A 17,568-nucleotide genomic window follows, 5' to 3' on the forward strand; every position below is an offset into this window, starting at 1 on the left:
TTTATATATAGATTTTTCCAGTTATGTTATATCCATCCATCTATTTTCTTACCTGTTTCTTGCCAGGGTCGCGGTGGGACTGGAGCCAACCCGAGAATACCCTGAATGGGGCGCCAGACCATTGAAGGGTCCAGTATGTTAAATTCAGCATATGAGCAGGTATTGTGCATTACAATTTGCAGAGAAGATTCCTTATTAAAAATTGTTTCCTGTTGAAGATTATAAATGAATTGTATAATCAACAAAACATGCCATTTAAACCAGCATTGTAATATGAAAGAACAACTGTATATTGTTTTAAATGACACAATTCTGAGGGGTATAAAGATGTGGACTTTTATCACTGCTAGCTTGTAAACTCAACAATCTTGAACAATCTGCTTGTCAAAAATTCTATAGAAACAACAAAATCCATAAATTACTAAATCAGTTTAATCTCCCTTCTCACCCAATGGACCAACCAATAAATTAAATCTGTGATTTTCCTGAGCATTGAATTGCTGAGGACCCTAAAGAACTAAATATTTTAAGGCCACAGTTTCCCTGCCGTCCGTTTTTGGTGCTTACCAGCTTCAAATGAGCTGCAGCCATTAAGAGCCTTTTTCACGCCTCTGTAGCCTCGAGCACAAGAAGAGGAGATCAAGAAAGGCTTTCCTTTTTATTTCTCTATTTTTGGATGGGCTCTACATGCCTGGGATGTTCTGTTGTCCTTGGGATAATATGAGGCAGTTCCCTTGTTCCACAGTTATCCCATTCTCTTTCACCGCTTTCATTTGTAGAGCAAGGTCAAGAGGTCTTTAATTTAAGTAGTAGAACACTCCTTCTGTAAATGCAAGATGGGGTCTGCACATTGAGATAAGTTTTCGAAGCAAACATAAACCGTGGCATGACCCTGTCAGCTGGTTCATTCTGAAAGTGCCAAATGATCAATGATTAAAGTAGTTTACCTCTCAAAAAAAGACATGGCTGGCATTCAGTCCATTTGACAACAGAGCTCCCTTGCCTCAATGCTCCTGTCTTTTCTAAAGCTTATTTCAGCCCGGGTAACCAATCATGTCATATTTTCTTGAGTAGGAAGCAGATTTGTCAAGTACTTTTGGGTTTTATACCCCCTCCCCAATCCAATGCACTGACTTCCTTTTGAGAAATAATTACTATTCATTAAAGCTAGCTGTCAGATTGTCTGTCCCCCTCTCTTCTTTCTTCTTCCTCCCTCCTTCCCCCTCTCCGATGTCCTTCGGCACTCCCGGTACCTGTCTTTTCTGTCAGCTTGCAGTCAGCTTATCGATTCGCACATCTCTGCTGGAGCAAAGAACGTGTGTGCCAATCCCTCCCTTCTTCTATCCCTCCTCCAAGTTGACCTTTTTTTCATTTCTTAAAAAAAAGGTGGCTTCAGGAGGAGCAAATAAACCAGCATGAAGCATTTGTTCGATTTGAATAGCCTTTGAAAGACAGTTTTGTGAGCCATCTTCTTTCTTCTTCTTTGTGCCTTGCTTGTCTCTCTTTCAGTCTTCAAACACAAACACTGGAAGGAAAGGGTAAAGGATTTTTTCACTGCATTGTGGTGTGTATGTGTTTAAATAGCGGCTTTGTTCCCCCCTATTTTTCTTGTCCTTTCAAATCAGATTAAAAGTTCAAAATTGGTGCTGCTCCAAAAAGAGAGATAACACCAAAAGAATAATATACAATTACCATTTTTCATTGTTTTATGCATCATAGAGTGATTTTGTTAATGTTGAGTTTGAAGAGAGCTTAGTTTCGTGTTAGGTCCGGTCTTGTCTTAGGTTCGAATTTAAGAGTCAGAAATATGGTTAGAGCACATCTAAAGTAAAGCACTTTTCAAACTAGAAGTACCTACTGGGCTGTATGTAGTGTTTGTCAGAGTTAATCAGTGTGGCCCTTTGAACTGGCCAGGCACAATGCAATTTCTGTGCCACTTGTCTCTAAAAATGTGTAGAAAATAACTCACAGTTGATGGAAAACCTGAAATCCTCCACTCCTCTGTATTGTGTTGTGGTTTCTGGTATGAAATAGGCTTAACATAAGACTTATATATATATATATATATATATATATATATATATATATATATATATATATATATATATATATACCAATCTTTAATATACAGTGGGACAACAACATTAATATAAACATCCAATAACAATAAAATGTATATGTCTAAAATAAAATCTGCTAATGGGAGAGTAACAGGTCACTGATCTTCTCAGTCAGAATCTGATCAATGAATGCACTTGATATTAGCCCTAAACTTACCATTTACTTCCAAAAGTCAGAAAGCAAATTGATAATTGAGACAGGGAGAAATGACAAAGATGTAATGTCTTCATTAAATGTTCAGTGTTCATGCTTGTAGTTGGATTTTTTCCCCACTCACCTAAGGAAAAGGCCTATATACAAATATTTTTATGTAAAGATTAGAGGACTCTAAGGACTTTTCCAAAAGCTTCAGTTGGTGACTTAGGGTATATTTTTTGGAAATTTGAATCATTGTCCTGTTTTAGAAAACATTTTTTTCAGCTTCAGCCTTTTAATGGATGGTTTGATATGCACATCCAGTATTTGCTGGCATATTGTGGAATGCATTCTTCCACTGGTGGCAACACAACCCAAAGACAAGATAGCTCTACCTGTTTATTTTGATATCATCAGTCTTTAGCAACTGACTTTTCTAGATATTGCATACCATACTTCAAACTATGCGTTTTGTTACGAGGTCACAGGAATGGTGCACCACCTTTTTGGCTAAATGTTCATTAATGTTCTTAGTTATATGAGAGGGTTTCATTTGCCTGTCACTTACCAAATGATACAAATCTAAATGGCATAAAGAATGCATTGAATGGGATTTGATTTATGATGCGATAATTAAGAACTGACATCTATCCGTTGGCATTAATGAGCATGTCTCTTGGTTTAAATGAAGATAAAATGAACATAATGATATTTAAAAAAAAAAAAAAAAAAAAAAAAAAGGGCTGACACATTCCATTAAAGTATATTTATTTACAGACATTGTAGGGGAAAAGGATTTTCACTTTTTATAATTTCATATAAGAACATTTACATCTTGTTAAAACACTAAGAGAAATGATTTGGATCAAATAATAAAAGTATAAATTTAAATGTTTCTCATGGTCAGTCTGCCTGTATCTGGTATCTGCTTTCTGTACAGAAATGCATTTAGAAATGCATGAACTAAACTTATATCAGCAAAAAAGAATCCTTTCTGCCTGACGACATGCTGACTTCATGCTCTTAATTGAGCTGTATTGTCTCTCATAGTAATGAATTGATTCAGCCAGGAAATATTTACTGTACATTCAACGCTTTGGTTCTGGACATGGATACCTATTTTTCAGAGGAGGTTAAATTATATCTCAGTCTTACAATGCACAGAGGTTAAAGGCCTTTTGAAAATGTGACAGCAAGAGTCGACAAGATTTGACCCTAGCGAGCTAGGTGTGGCATGTTTTGTGTGATTTTGGTTATCGATTAAATGTGTAAAGTGGCACTGCAGGACAGCAGTTTGGATGAAGACACAACTGCAGTCTCATAAAACCCTAGTCAGGATTTGCTCCAGTCGAAAAGGGCAGTTTTTCATACTTCAGCACCAGAAACCTTCAAGTGACAGCAGCACCAAATGACTGCACTCTCCACAGCATAGTAGTTCTGTGTTTTCTGTTAGTAAAGCTGAGGCTAGCTCTGGGGCTGAGGCTAGTTCTAGGCCAAAAAGCTTTTTAGGTTTTGCCAGTTATCCAGATAACTGCAAGTTGTCCTGAATGTCCACTTGGAAAAGATTAGGTAATACCACAAGCCCCTGTTTGGGACATTTGCTCAGTAAATATGAGACTAAATTAGGTTCTATGGAATAGAAAAAAACAACAACAAAAAAACACAAAAAGGGGGTTCGAAGACCAGTTTTCCATATGTACTATTGAGTAAGCTGAGAACCAAAGCAACCACGCATTGAACTATTGTTTTAAAACTGTAAAGCAGCCCAAGACAGAGTGCAGCATGTTGTAGATTTTCATTTCAATAAAGACTGAATAAAAGACAGCATACCGGCATCACACATAGCATGTTGCCTAAAGCTTATGCAACTATTTCATCTCTCTTGGGGCAGAGCTACACCAGGCTACGTTGTCTGGATCCAACACAGTGCTCAAATTTGACATAAGCAATCCGCAGGGTAGTTTGTTCAACTATGTACTTTCTTGGTAAACATCAAGGTTGTGAATTCAATTTTGGAATCTACAATGCCTGAACACTGCCATAAGCTCAGTTCAGAGTTCAGACTGCCCTACAAGGTTTCTTGGTTGTCCAATTAAAGAGGTGTAATTATGCTCTTTGTGATAAAATATTGATTAGTACTGATATTGGTTAAGTACTGGCTAATTCAACGATACGCTCATACTGTTTATCACGGTGATAAAATGTATTGCGAAAACAATTAAAAATACATTACATTACCCACCTCAACAAGAGAAAACCTGGTAAAAGGGGGCTATTTTGTAGAGATCTCGATTGGCAGCAACCTCAGAAAAAATGTCTGCCTTTTGGCAGCCTATGCCATTAAGAACTAGGTCAAACTTGGGAGCGGTATCGATGTGAAAAGTTAAATTTAGTTTCTTACCACAAACGTTACAGCATGCACTGTCATAACTTGAATATTTCATTTTAGCATGGTAAATTGGCATTTAAACTTTTCAAGAGATGTAGGAGACAGGCAACAATTTCAAATGGATAGTTGTTTGAACTCTGCGTGGAGAGAGGCCTTGAAAGTAGGTCATACATGACATCCAGAAACATGGTCTAGGGTGTCTGGAGATGGCAATGAAGAACAAACTAGGAGAGACCACATGGTGAGGAAGGTTTTTAGATCCCATTAGAGGACGAAACCTCAGCATGAGCATCATAAATGAATTTACTTTATTAACACTTCAACTTTATTCAATACATGTTTTAATTATAATTATAAATGTGACATTTATGTGTTCTTCTTGTGTGGTAATGCCTAGTTATATGTAATGGTTTTCATAATTTCAAGACTTTACTGCATTTAAGGCGATTATGTAGCTAACTCTGTTACGTTCAGAGCTGTCTTCATTTGGCAGATTGTGTTCCTCAGGAGGGAGAGAACATACAGAATCTAAATCTGGCCCAATTTCATATTTCATAAATCCACTAACCAAATGCACCCATATCCTTAATAATACAACCACCATAAATCATCGTACAGAGCAATATTTACCATGTTTATTCCTCGTCTAGAGAGCAGCTATAGCTTACACAAGGCTTCCATGATTGACTGACATGCCTCCTCCCTCTCAACAATTAATTGAAGAGCGAGAGCGGATTCCTAAGTGATGTAAAGGTAAACAATCCATATTTACAAAACTCCATCCTACATGCTTTTTCCAGCCCTGCAAATGGGATATGTTTTGACAGAATGAAAGATCTGGCCAGCCTCTTGACAACCTCGTAAATTGTTTCTTCACCTTGTAAATGTTGCCCTTTCTATGTCAAGAATGCTCATCTTATCCGAGTATAAAACTGGTAATTTTGGACATGGGTTAGCAATCTGCACTGACACTCTCAGATTCTCTGCAGCTAAAAGAGGCGTTCTCTTTTTCGGCAAAATCAAAAAGACCAGTGTTAGACACATTGTTGAGAAATGATAAAAAGATACATGCTTTTCAGACTGATGTTGTGTCTGCAAATGTGAATCACCAAATAAGATATTTCTTTACATGGACAATATTCAGTGCTCTGCCGTTTTGTATATTTGTGATATTTATAAGATGGGACATGAATTTAAATGCAGAATAACTTTTAAAGATCACTAAAGAACCTGGATGCCAACAGTGGACAGTGAATGTTTTGGGTTTCACAGTTACTAGACGTAAAATGTATGTACGTTAGGAGCATCTGTAGTTCAAATGGATCACATGGGCAAATATGGTAGTATTAAATGGGGGCTTCAGGTGGAGCTTCTTGTATTTTCTATAGAGCAGACACATCATCTATTCCTCACAGAGTAAGTCAATTATAAATTGGAACAGATTAGTAGTTACTGTAATTGAAAAAAAAGACTAAAACTGGTGCAAAAAGAGTAAAAAGATTTTGAGAGAGAGAGTAACAAGCCGACCAAGTGTGCTTCGATATCCGAACATAGACTCCACGTTATAAGGCAATAGATACTTGGATTACTTTTTTTTTCTTTTTTGTTGTGTATGAAATGTTTTTGGTCTTTGCACTTTTCAAAAAGTACAAATTTAGAAGAATGTCCAACCAGTTATATTCAAGAAGCAATGTGCAGCTTTCACATCCTGAATGAGGATCGATGACAGAGCAGTATATACAAAGCTGCACACAAACCTTTTCAAAATGATGTCATATGTTATCTTAAGCAACATCTCAAAGAAAAAAAAAGGATTTCTGTGAACATTTAAAAACAGACATTTTGCCATTCAGTTTGCCTTGACATTTGTTTACCTTTTGGTTTTGCCATATCTCTGAATACAAAGATTCCGTTTAAGGGGATCTCAAACCAATGGTAAATACAGATATACAGCTCTCCATACAGGATTAAGGATTTCAGATAAAATAGAAAATCAAGGTAAACCCCTGCATTGATTGTAATCACTGTATGACTGTTTTAGTTTTTTCTTTTTTTTTTGGCCACAAAATGAATCCAAATGGAGCACATTTTCTTCACACCCCTTTTCAAGTTGAACAATGACATCACCAAGGAAAACCTACATTTTCAGATAAGCAAGAGGAGATGAGTCCCGCTTTTGTGTTGTGAAAGAGACTGGGAACAGTCTCTCTCTCTCTCTCTCTCTCTCGTTTTCTTTACCTCTCTGTCTTTTTCTTTCTTTTTCACTCCAAGCTTTGCTCAAAAGCGTAGCTTGATTTGGTCCATGTTAAATTGGGTTAGCATTCAGATATATGCGTGCTCCCCCGTCAGTCACGGCCTCCAGCTTGTTCAGTTTACTGCCCAAGAGTGGCAGGCTCTGAAAAGCAAACACACCCACCCACACAAAATAACATATACGTTCATTCCCAAAATAATCCTCCACATTTTTCCCCCCTTTCTCATTCACATTCATACACGCACATGCCTTGGTGAGGGAGAATTAGCCAAGCTAGCTGCACAGCTGGCCAAGTTCAGGCTCAGGGGAATTGGGCAGCTTGGCGCTGAAACTTTGCAAGGAGTCCCGGACGCGCGCCACCTCTCCGGCAGACAGCTTGAGTCGGTGCCTGAGCAGGCAGGAGAAGAGGTCCAGTGGCTGGGCAGCAGGCGGCGAGAGGCGGTTGATGCGGTCTCGCATCTCCAGCAGCATAAGGAAGGTAGCGTCCTGTGAGCCCTGCGCATATGGGTAGTCCAGCTGCAGGATCAGGTCCTTGATGCCCTCAGCATCAAAGTGCATGCTGTAGCCAAACACTTTCAGGCTGTTGATTTTCATGTAGCCCAGGTTGGCAGAGCGATCATCTGGGTCCAGCGGCTCATAGAAGAGAGTCTCGTTGATGGCCGGGTCATCAGTGACGATGCGGCTGCGCAGGTAAATGTGCACTGTCTCAAAGAAGGACTTCCATTTGCTGCCCAGCATTAGCGTCCAGTTGTAGCACTGCAATGATGAGTCCAGCCTGGTTCTTTCCCAGTCAGGGAAGTCCTGCTGGTTCACTGGCATGAACCAGCTCTCAGAGTGGCTCCCACCAAAGGGGTTGACGTAGATGGCAGGCACAGGCTCCAGTGTGCTGTTCTTGGTGGAACAGATCTGGAAGGAGATCCCCATCAGCATGTGGATAAGGTTGGACTTGTTCTTGTTGCTCTTGAGTGTTAGTAGCATGCGTTTGCGCCATGCTGGGTTGAACCAGCTGCCAAGGCGCACATCGTTGCTTATGTAGATGGCATGCACCTCCATGCGGCTGTCAAGCCGGCGCAGGAGATGCCGTGCCTCTGCATCCGGCATGTCCAGGTCAAAGTTAACGTAATGATCTAGGGAGTTTGCAATGTTAGGCCGGCACGAGCCCATATGAAGGACACTGCCGGGCAGGCACATCCCGCAGCGAGTGATGTTGTCCGGGGCACACGACGAGCACAGGGTGCTCTCACCCACTAGGCATGGGATGGTTCCCTGGCAGGTGCCGCTTTGCTCTGAGAAGCACACACAACCCTGTGCCTCCTCTGAGAAAGAGCCCAGAACTCCATGCTCATTGCAGTACAGCAAGGACTGCACTCGGTTCAGCCAGAAACCCAGCGTCCTGCAGGACAGTAATTAGCACAGACACAGTTAGTAACTCAAAAACACTGTTGTTTTGTTGTGTTATGAAAATGTAACTTGGTTGTTATTAGCTTTCGACAAATTTTTGAAGCAATGAAGATTTTGGAATGCATATGGCGAGATTAACTGGGAGACAATGTTTGTCAGTCCAATGTTTTTCAGCAACATTTTTTTTTCTATATTTTTAACACTAAACAGAAATTTGTTCATTTCATTGAAAAGTGCAGACAGTAGTAAGTGTGAATTTATTCATAACATGGCATTAGATACAGAATGACACAATTTCACAATAGTGGTGATAGAATTTTTTTTTACAAAAAGTAGCTGGTCAAAATCTAAAGGGTGCGTTCAGCAGATGGCGCAAGCAGCTGGACTAAAATGTTAATTTGCCACCTCGCCTCTAATGCAAGGATTGTTTAATTTTTTTTTTTTTTTTTTTCATTCTGCACCATAAAAACTTGCGCTCGCACATGATTGGTTTGTGGACAGTGAAGCAGATGTATGCCAGTGTTTCAGGGTGCTCCCGTAGCTGTGTTATCTTCAGGCTCTCACCCTTAGGCTCTCTCTCTTTAATTTCTCGAAATGACTGCTCATTTATCCGGCCACTGCTGGGTTACTCTGCACCTGTGTCAGACCAGCTGCCAGCCCACCAACTGACCACCAGGCTCCCCTGCCACCCACGTCAGACCAGCTGCCCACCCTGTGTCACTGCTTTCTGCCTAAAAACCACGTTGGACTCCTTTGCTTCTGTTGTTATTATTACCACCATTAATCACAATTACTTTCATTATTTTGTCCATCTCTACTATGACTATATAAGTTTTATGAATATTTTGCACACTTAAGCAGTAGAACAGTCTTTCTGGTACGGTGACTTAATAATTGAGAAGAAGTTCAGACCAGAGAGGGAAAGGTCACCCTTGTGAGTCTTGGCTCCTCCCAAAGTGTTTTGGAAGTGAGGAACTGACAGAGTTTTTCTTGCCACTGTTGTGTTTGCTTTGCTCACTGGGGGTTTTCGGTTTTTATGTTTTGTTGATCTCTTGTTCTATTCCTATTTCCTGTAAAGCTGCTTGAGACATCAGTTGTAAAAAGCACTATAGAAATATACAATTTTGTATATTTGTTGGTTTGAAATCACATTCAGCTGATGGCGTTCCAGCAAAGTTAGGCTTACCTAGCCATGTTTTTGACATTAAATGACAAACACGTTTCAAAAAGTATGCTTTTTTTCTGTCAAACAAAGACTATCGCTTTTTATCAAACTGAAATCATAAAACATTTTCTATACTGCCAATCAACATGGAATTTCACCACTTGTTTCAGTATGCTATCAGAAATAATACCTATATATACCTATATACCAATATGCTTTTGTTATTATATTTTTATTTATCATCATCCAGTTTAGCGAGTGGCAAATTGTTTTAATAAATGCATTTAGCTCTGCATGCTTGCCTATGACCATACTACTAACTTTAAAGGAGCTGAGGTATACAGAGATACGCACTCATAAATTAAACCCCTCTCTGTGCGCAACCTCCGCTTGTCCCCGCTTTATCCCCAAGGGGCACCTTTTCCTAAGGCAATTCTCATCGCTTGGATTGCTGAATGCCTCACATTAGTCGTACAGGCCTGCTAATGTAAGACACTTTACATGACCATTAGAGCCTTTGATACCTATTCAAACAATCAGGCATTATGTAACACCACTTCGGTGCTCATATTATAGAATACAGTCCTCTGAATGTACCGCCTTTCAGTATGACTAATACACTGTAATTTGTACGGTGTTGTGCAAAGCAAAGTGAGAAACTTGTAATAGTAATTGTTATAATTAAAAAGTTTTCTTGACAGTGAGTGTTTATTTATTATTTGAAAAAAAACAAAACACTAACCGTACACTAAATGTACACCAAATGTGTTCATGCTGCTGGGCTGCAAAGGACCGCTTTTCACATGCCTTTCTGGACAAGCTGAGAGATACAAGCATGTGAACTGAGGCGGTAGAGTAATATCACAGAATTATACACAAATATGACTTGTTAAAGCTCTATCTGCATGCCAAGCTCTGAGTAACAATAATAGAGACGCTACTGTCCCTATTACATGTCAGTGGAGCTAATTTTTTGATGACATTTTGGACATGAAGTGTATTCTATTGTAGTGTTTTACAAAGAAAACACTCAGCTCAGATAACACATTACTAGATGTCCTAAGGCATTTTTAAATTGTTTTGGGAAATTGTCTAGCTATGTGATGTCATTTAACTTGATAACCATGTCTGTCTTAAACAGCATGGCTAAAATAGTTTTTTAAGTTTTTATTTAAATTTCAAGTGAAGCATACATTCTGTACTATGTCTTTTTTGTGTCTGAGGCTTCTGTCTAAGCAGTGGCATGGAAACGGTGGCAGCCTCAGGTGGGGGTTGTCAGAGTGGAGCGAAAGTCTTCACAGTGGAGGACGTTAACTACAACCTGTCACTCTCTTAGAGCACTTGATTACAGTGCACAAGAACTAACCACACTGCACAAAGGTCTTCTCAATCTGGCCCTGAGAGGCTAAACAGCTCTGTCTCTCTCTGCCTGTCTATCTCCCTGTCTATCTCCCAAACTCTCTCCCTTGTCTGTCTTCTTTGTGAGTTTGGTTTTAGCTGTCCATTGCTGGCGCCCTACTCAGCTTGCAGGTTTTCTGACAGCGCTGAATACCAAATAATTGCCTTTAAACGATAGCAGTGAAGCATGTGAATGTGTCACTCTAATGCCTCCAAGCCATGGGCTAAATAAACCATACAGCATGTCATGTATCGAGTGGACACAGACAGCAAAGCCTCTTTTTAGGTCATGGTCCTTGAAAGACAGATGTTTAAAGGCTACAGGAAAAAACATGTTAGATAATATTGCTTGAAAACACCCCAACCTGCCCACTTTAGCTGTTTCTATTTGCACTTTATCAATAGAGGTTGCACCCTTGTGCTTGAAAATAGGCCAAGCTTTAATGGATATTGAATGCTGAATAGCACAGCTGAAGATCAACACATAATACTTACTTACCATGGACTTTTCAAGGTATTTTTTATGGTTTCTAATGCTGTTTGGTCTGAAGCTTTGATTTGATAAATGGCTTGATGGATTAAAACACTAACACAGACTGATCCAACATTGCATTTACACAACAGTACAAGCTAAGCTTACCAAAGCCTCTCGCAGTCTCTGTTGAGATCATTCTAAAGCACGACGTGTCAGAATCTAATCCTAGAGGACCACGGCACTTCACAGTTTAGTTCATTAGCTGGTGAATTGAGTCAAGAGTGTTATAACAGGGAAAACACCACCTTAAAAACTATGTGGTCCACCAGGGTACATTATGACACCTTTGTTATTCAGTAATCTCACAACACTTTATTTATTGTTTCTGACATTTTTTGACATTTAATGGACAAAGAAAAGGACCAGCGGTGGCACATAAAATAAACACCATTGAAAAGTTATCTGTATCTCACAAAAGTGAGGACATCACTTAAAGACATGAAACTGGGATATAACGTAGAGTTGTCACTGTACAGCTTGTATACCAGTGTAGATTTACTGTCTTTGAAAATAACTCAACACACAGCCATTAATGTCTAAATAGCTGGCAACACAAATAAGTACACCTCACAGTGAACTTGTCCAATTTGTGCCCAATTGTGTCATTGTCCCTCCCTGGTGTCATGTGAATCATTAGAGTTACAAGGTTCCAGGTGTGAATGGGGAGCAGGGCTGTTAAATTTGGTGCTTCGGGTACAATTCTCTCACACTGTCCACTGAATATTCAACATGGCACCTCATGGCAAAAAACTATCTGAGGAGGTGAGAAATAGAATTGTTGCTTTCCACAAAGATGACTTAGGCTATAAGAAGATTTTCGCTTTTCCGGGACAGGCTCCACTCGGAACATGCCTTGCCAGGGTCCACGTGTTCAGCATGATATCCAGGTGCCTTCAAAAAGAGATGCATGGGTGCTGCCAGCATTGCTCCAGAGGTTGAAGAAGTTGGAGGTCATCCTGTCAGTGCTTAGACCATACGCTGCACACTGCATCAACTCGGTCTGCATGGCCGTTGTCCCAGAAGGTAGCCTTTTCTGAAGCTGATCTCAGGAAAAAAAACCTGGAGACAGTTTGCTGAAGACAAGCAGTCCAAGTCAAGCATGGTGGTGGTAGCATTATAGGGCTGCATGAGTGTTGCAGGTGCTGAAGAGCTACGGTTCATTGAGGGCAACATTAATTCCAATATGTACTATGACATTCTGAAGCAGAGCATAATTCGTGTGGCAGTTTTCTAACATGACAACAACCCCAAACACACTTCCAGTACAACTGTCTTGCTGAGGAAGCTGAAGGTAAAGGTGATGGACTGGCCAAGTATGTCTCCAGACCCAAACAAAATGGAGCACCCTTGGGCCATCCTCAGGCAGAAGGTAGAGGAGCTCAAGGTGTCTAATATCCACCAGCTTTGTGATGACATCATGAAGGAGTGGAAGAGCATTCCAGTAGCAACCTGTGCAGCTCTGGTGAATTCCATGCCCAAGAGGGTTAAGGCAGTGCTATTGACACTATGAGCACAATTTGGACACGTTTACAGGTGTACTCACTTGTGTTGTGTTGACATTAATGGCTGTGCGTTCAGTTTTTTTTTTTACTTTATTGTTATTCAAGTTGTACAGTGACTACTCTAACTTATATCTAGGTTTCATTTCTAGTGTTGTCCCACATTTTTTGTGAGATACTATATTTATTTTATCTCACACATGGAACAGTGAATCCAAATAATGAGGACTAATCATGCTCTTATTGTAATTAAGCATGTAGTTAGTCAGTGTTCTAAAAGTAGAAAAGCATATATTGTAACATTGTTGTAGTTTACAACAGTGACAATAAATGTGGTCCCAATGCCCACTCCTACATGACAGATATAAAGTGAGCTGTGAGTGGACAAAGTAAGCTCTTCCAATATAGTGAGTGGTGAGTGGATATGTGTTATAATAATATATTTAATTGAATAATAGTTACCTGTCTCTGGGTATGCTGATCTTTGGCTGTTTAGGACAGCGCTTGCTGAGTGTGAAGAGTTTGCGCACAATCTTATGGGCTTTTCCCAGAATCACTTTTGTGCTGGCCTCCAGCAGGCTGTGGCGCCTCTGCAAGGCCTGGTCCGAGCCCCAGAACCTCAGGATGGCTGATGTGTTCAAAAAGTGATCGGTGGGCAGTTTCTTCAGAAAAGCTTTGAACTCATCTGAAACAGAAAAAATAACCTGGATAAACATCACATTAGAACTGCAAAGACTCTTGATTTATCTGCTCTGATATGCTGCTCTCCAGTGAATCGAACCAGCAGGAGGTAGCCGATGATACAAGTGAATCATAAGAGGTTTGAGACTGAGTCATCGGCCAAGCGCATGTGGGTGGCAGAGACGCGCCGTCAGCGACTATGCAGATAACAACCTGATATAACAGATTGCAGGGAAATATATTCAGAGCTTTCAAAGGTATAGCAGCAGAGAAAGAATTTTCTAGAAAAAGTCAGCAATCAGAGCATGACTCCTTGGTCCTTGTCCTTGTGTCATGGTTTCTTATCAGAAACAGACAACGTATCAAGGTCAGCTTTCCTTGGAGAAAGTGCAGTAACAGAAGCTAAGGAACACAGGCCCCAATGCTGTTTGTAATAGCTTTGCAGTGTCTGCCTGGAAATGTTGAACAAGCAAGAATTACAGCACTTCAGGGACATTATCAAATTCAGATTATCCTAATGCCCCTTTTTCCTCAGACAACTGGTTAAGCTGACACTAGCACTCTGTTGCAAACAAGTGAAATAAAGGTGTTTCCACAGATGTAGACTGTGAGAGAAGTGCCAGCACATGGGGACTCGTTTGGTTAGTGGACATGAGGCAGGGGTTCTGCTGAAGCACCCTGCTGTCCCAGGCCATTACAGTGTGCAGCGATCCTGTGCGGGGTGGCAAAGCTCATCAGCTCCCACAGATCACGTCAAATGGAATGGGTAATATTAGTGTTGGCTCAGAGAATCGCTCAAGCTCAGTTACCCATACCCAACTGCTCTCTCTGTTTGTCACATTGCTATTAATAGCTTTATTGGCAACAGTCATTAGATGTGCATTGTCATTCTTTTTTTTCACATGTACAGTACCTAAATGTTTTCAGAAGTAAATGACTCTGTTGTCCACCTGGTAATCTTGATCACATACCTACTAATCTCACCAACAATTCTTCTTTTTACTTTTTTGTCAGCAACCAGAAGAGCTCAATGCAACTCCAGCAGCAAGAAATTAATTGTTGTCCATGGTGCTTGATTGTTACATTTGCACATTCCTCTTGTTCTTATTCTGGCATTCTTTTTATTTATTGGCTGCCAAAATTAGCCTAAAAAGACCATTTTAAACCAGGAGCGGCATAGCAAAAAGCACAAGCAGAACTCCTCTGCAATGCTTGCTCATTCAGACTGAGCATGACTTACAAATTGAGAAAATTTGAGCCCACATTGCTGTTTCATTTCTCTCAGTGAATATGTAAATACACATTTAAATGTCTTTGATTGTGAGATTAGTATGAGCATACATGTAAATGATTGAATAAACATTACAGACTATCTAGACCCAGAACTTTAGAGGAGCATTACTGAAGTGGTTACTGCTTCTGGTCCTAGACAAGCTTGTTTTAATAAGATATGTTGTGCCCCAATTCCCCGACAGGGACTTTTCAGCAGTCAGTAAGGTCTCAGCATGTGTAGAATCTTCAAGGCTTCTTAGACAAGTATCGCAGGAGGCTCCTTTTGAAGCAGCCTGAGACAATGCCAAGAGTGTATCATCAATATATCAGTTTACCAACCTGCACCCACTATCCCACAGCTTTCTTTCTGTAACTGTTATGATGCAACCACAAATCTATGTCCACAAGTCCAAGGATGTTTCTTAATACCAAGAATGTGGAGAATGGACAAGTTACCTTCCAAGAACACAAGAATGGAGAATGCACATATAATGACAGTTTGAGATGTATTTTTTATTTGTGCTTTTGTGCAGTAGTCTACTCTGAGCCCAGCTTACTCCACCAACAAAGTGTAATTGTAAGGCCAAAATCACTTCCAGCACTTGTTTAACACAAATGACCAACTCAAGTTTGATATGACTGCTTATGTGTTGTTTTATTGGTATTACAGCCAAGGTACATAATTTCATTTATTTGACCTCTATCTCAGCCACAATGGATGCAGCAATAACAATACACAGACTAGAAGCAAAAATGATTCCAAACTTTTTAAAGTAAGTTTCTGCAACTTTAAGGAATGAGACAAAGCAGGAAAACTGAACAGGAAATTCTGCAGCTTTTGCACGAATTCTGAATTTAATTCATTGGTCCAGATCATGCCAAACAATCATTTGGTGTCAGTTTAGTTATTTTAGTTATTAGTTATTCGTTACAAAGATCTCACAACTCTAGAGTCTAAAACAACCATCAACAGTCAGTGACACTTAATGTCTGTGCCACAGTAACACACTTGCTATTACTAAGTTTTATTAATCTCTTTCTATCCTTATCCTAGTGTTTATCAAATAGCTGCTAGATTTCTAGATCGCTCTCTCTTCCTCTCACTGACTTCTGTCTTTCTCACCCCTCCCCCTCTTTTTATCTTCCCCCATCCCCTGTTGTAGAGGGAACTTAATTGGCATTCACAGCACACAGAGGGAATTTGGACTGTCTATTCTCCTCTTTTTCTGCCATTTATGACTCCATGTTCAAATTTATGGACGATTGAGCCCTTTGGAAAAGTGTCAGATGGAAGGATGGGGGTTATTTGCCATCACAGACGCTACACATTCCCCTCTATTGAGGTAAATTAGTATCTCAAATTGCCATAAACCGGTGGAGACAGGAAAGCGGCAGCGGTCTAACCATGTTCAATTAGCCACGCGGCATGGGCCCTGCATTGCCAGGCTCCAAATGAGCGACTGAAGGACATCTGTACACGGTCTCAGGAGTTTCAACGCTAACGCCCTCAACACAAAAGTCGTCTCTTCCTCCCTCAAGATTCACATGCTGCTATTCCCTACACAAGCTCTGTGCACACCTGCATCCTGATATCTTTGGCGGCCATTCAATAAGGCCCTGTAGAAGAGAGAAAGGCTCATTCTGGCCCTCTCTGGTGTTGTCTTTAGGTGTGGGTACAGAATTATGGTTCTTTAATAAGGAGGGCAGTGGCAGGCTTAACATGGCAATTAACCTACCTGAGCCCTCTGCAGAAGTGTGCAATGAAGAGGTACAAAGAAAATAGACTGGGCAATTTGCAACAATTTTCAATTTTCATTTACATGAAAATGAACTGCTTTAAACTTAGGTGGTATTTTTTAAATAATGTGTTCCTGATGCACTGCATTGCAAAATATGTAATTAGGTCACAGACAGGAGATTAAATACTGTTAAAAGACGATTAGGCTTAGAGAACAACTCAACAACAACAACATGGAAAGTACAGTACTTATTCAACCCCATATTTTTTTTAAGAGGGGCAGTGGTGGCTCAGCTGTTATAGCTGGCTATTGATGACAAAGGTGGGTTCGATACCAGAGCTCGGCAAGCTGCCACTGCCCTTAACCCTCTCTGTTCGCTGGGCTCCACATCGATGGCTGTGTGTGTTTGCTCACTAGTGTGTATGTGTGGGTGTGTTCCCTGCATGGATAGGTTAAAGGCAGAGACCAACACAAACGGTGAATAAGGTTGTCTTGTCTTGTTAGTAAAATTGACAAACTTTCAGCTCAATAAACCAGTCAAACGTTCAGCTCAATAAACCAGTCAAAAAATAATAACTTAAAGAGCTCAACACAACTAGTATAACAAGTGCTTTCTCCAAATTCAACCCAAAAAGCAGTTTTTAATGACTACTGCAGTTTCATAATTATTTAACTCCTTCAGGACAAGCGTCTTTTGTACCTTTTGTTTCTATGACTGACTACAAACATGATGCATAGCCAGACACCAGTTTTTTGCAGCATTCCTAGGGAATCGTGGCCCATTCCTCATAGCCATTGGCTCCAAAGTCTTGGGCTTGCATGCTGCAGCCACCGTCTTCATTGTGATGGCCAGTCTAGAATCCGCTCTGACTTCTTCCTTATGGACTTCGCCTTATTGTCCTGTTGGAAGGTCCAATTATGCCCAAGCTCCAGCGATCATCACAGAATGCATGAAGCTTTTCCCCTAGAATTTCCTAAT

The 17,568-nt window shown here is 40.3% G+C and overlaps 1 protein-coding gene across 1 annotated transcript in view; it reads right to left on the minus strand.

Annotated features, from left to right (window-relative positions):
* Positions 1-3,007: 3,007 nt before the first annotated feature.
* The window catches only part of brinp2 (bone morphogenetic protein/retinoic acid inducible neural-specific 2), a 103,899-nt gene continuing 89,338 nt past the window's right edge, over positions 3,008-17,568 (minus strand). Inside the window, exons 7-8 of the mRNA XM_072688241.1 lie at positions 13,360-13,582; positions 3,008-8,292 (exon numbers count right to left, since the gene is read on the minus strand). Coding sequence (XP_072544342.1) covers positions 7,173-8,292; positions 13,360-13,582 — 1,343 coding nt within the window. The 3' untranslated portion in view covers positions 3,008-7,172. The remainder of the gene's footprint in view (positions 8,293-13,359; positions 13,583-17,568) is intronic.

This window comes from Salminus brasiliensis, chromosome 9 (assembly GCF_030463535.1).
Source record: "Salminus brasiliensis chromosome 9, fSalBra1.hap2, whole genome shotgun sequence".
NCBI classification, from domain to species: domain Eukaryota; kingdom Metazoa; phylum Chordata; class Actinopteri; order Characiformes; family Bryconidae; genus Salminus; species Salminus brasiliensis.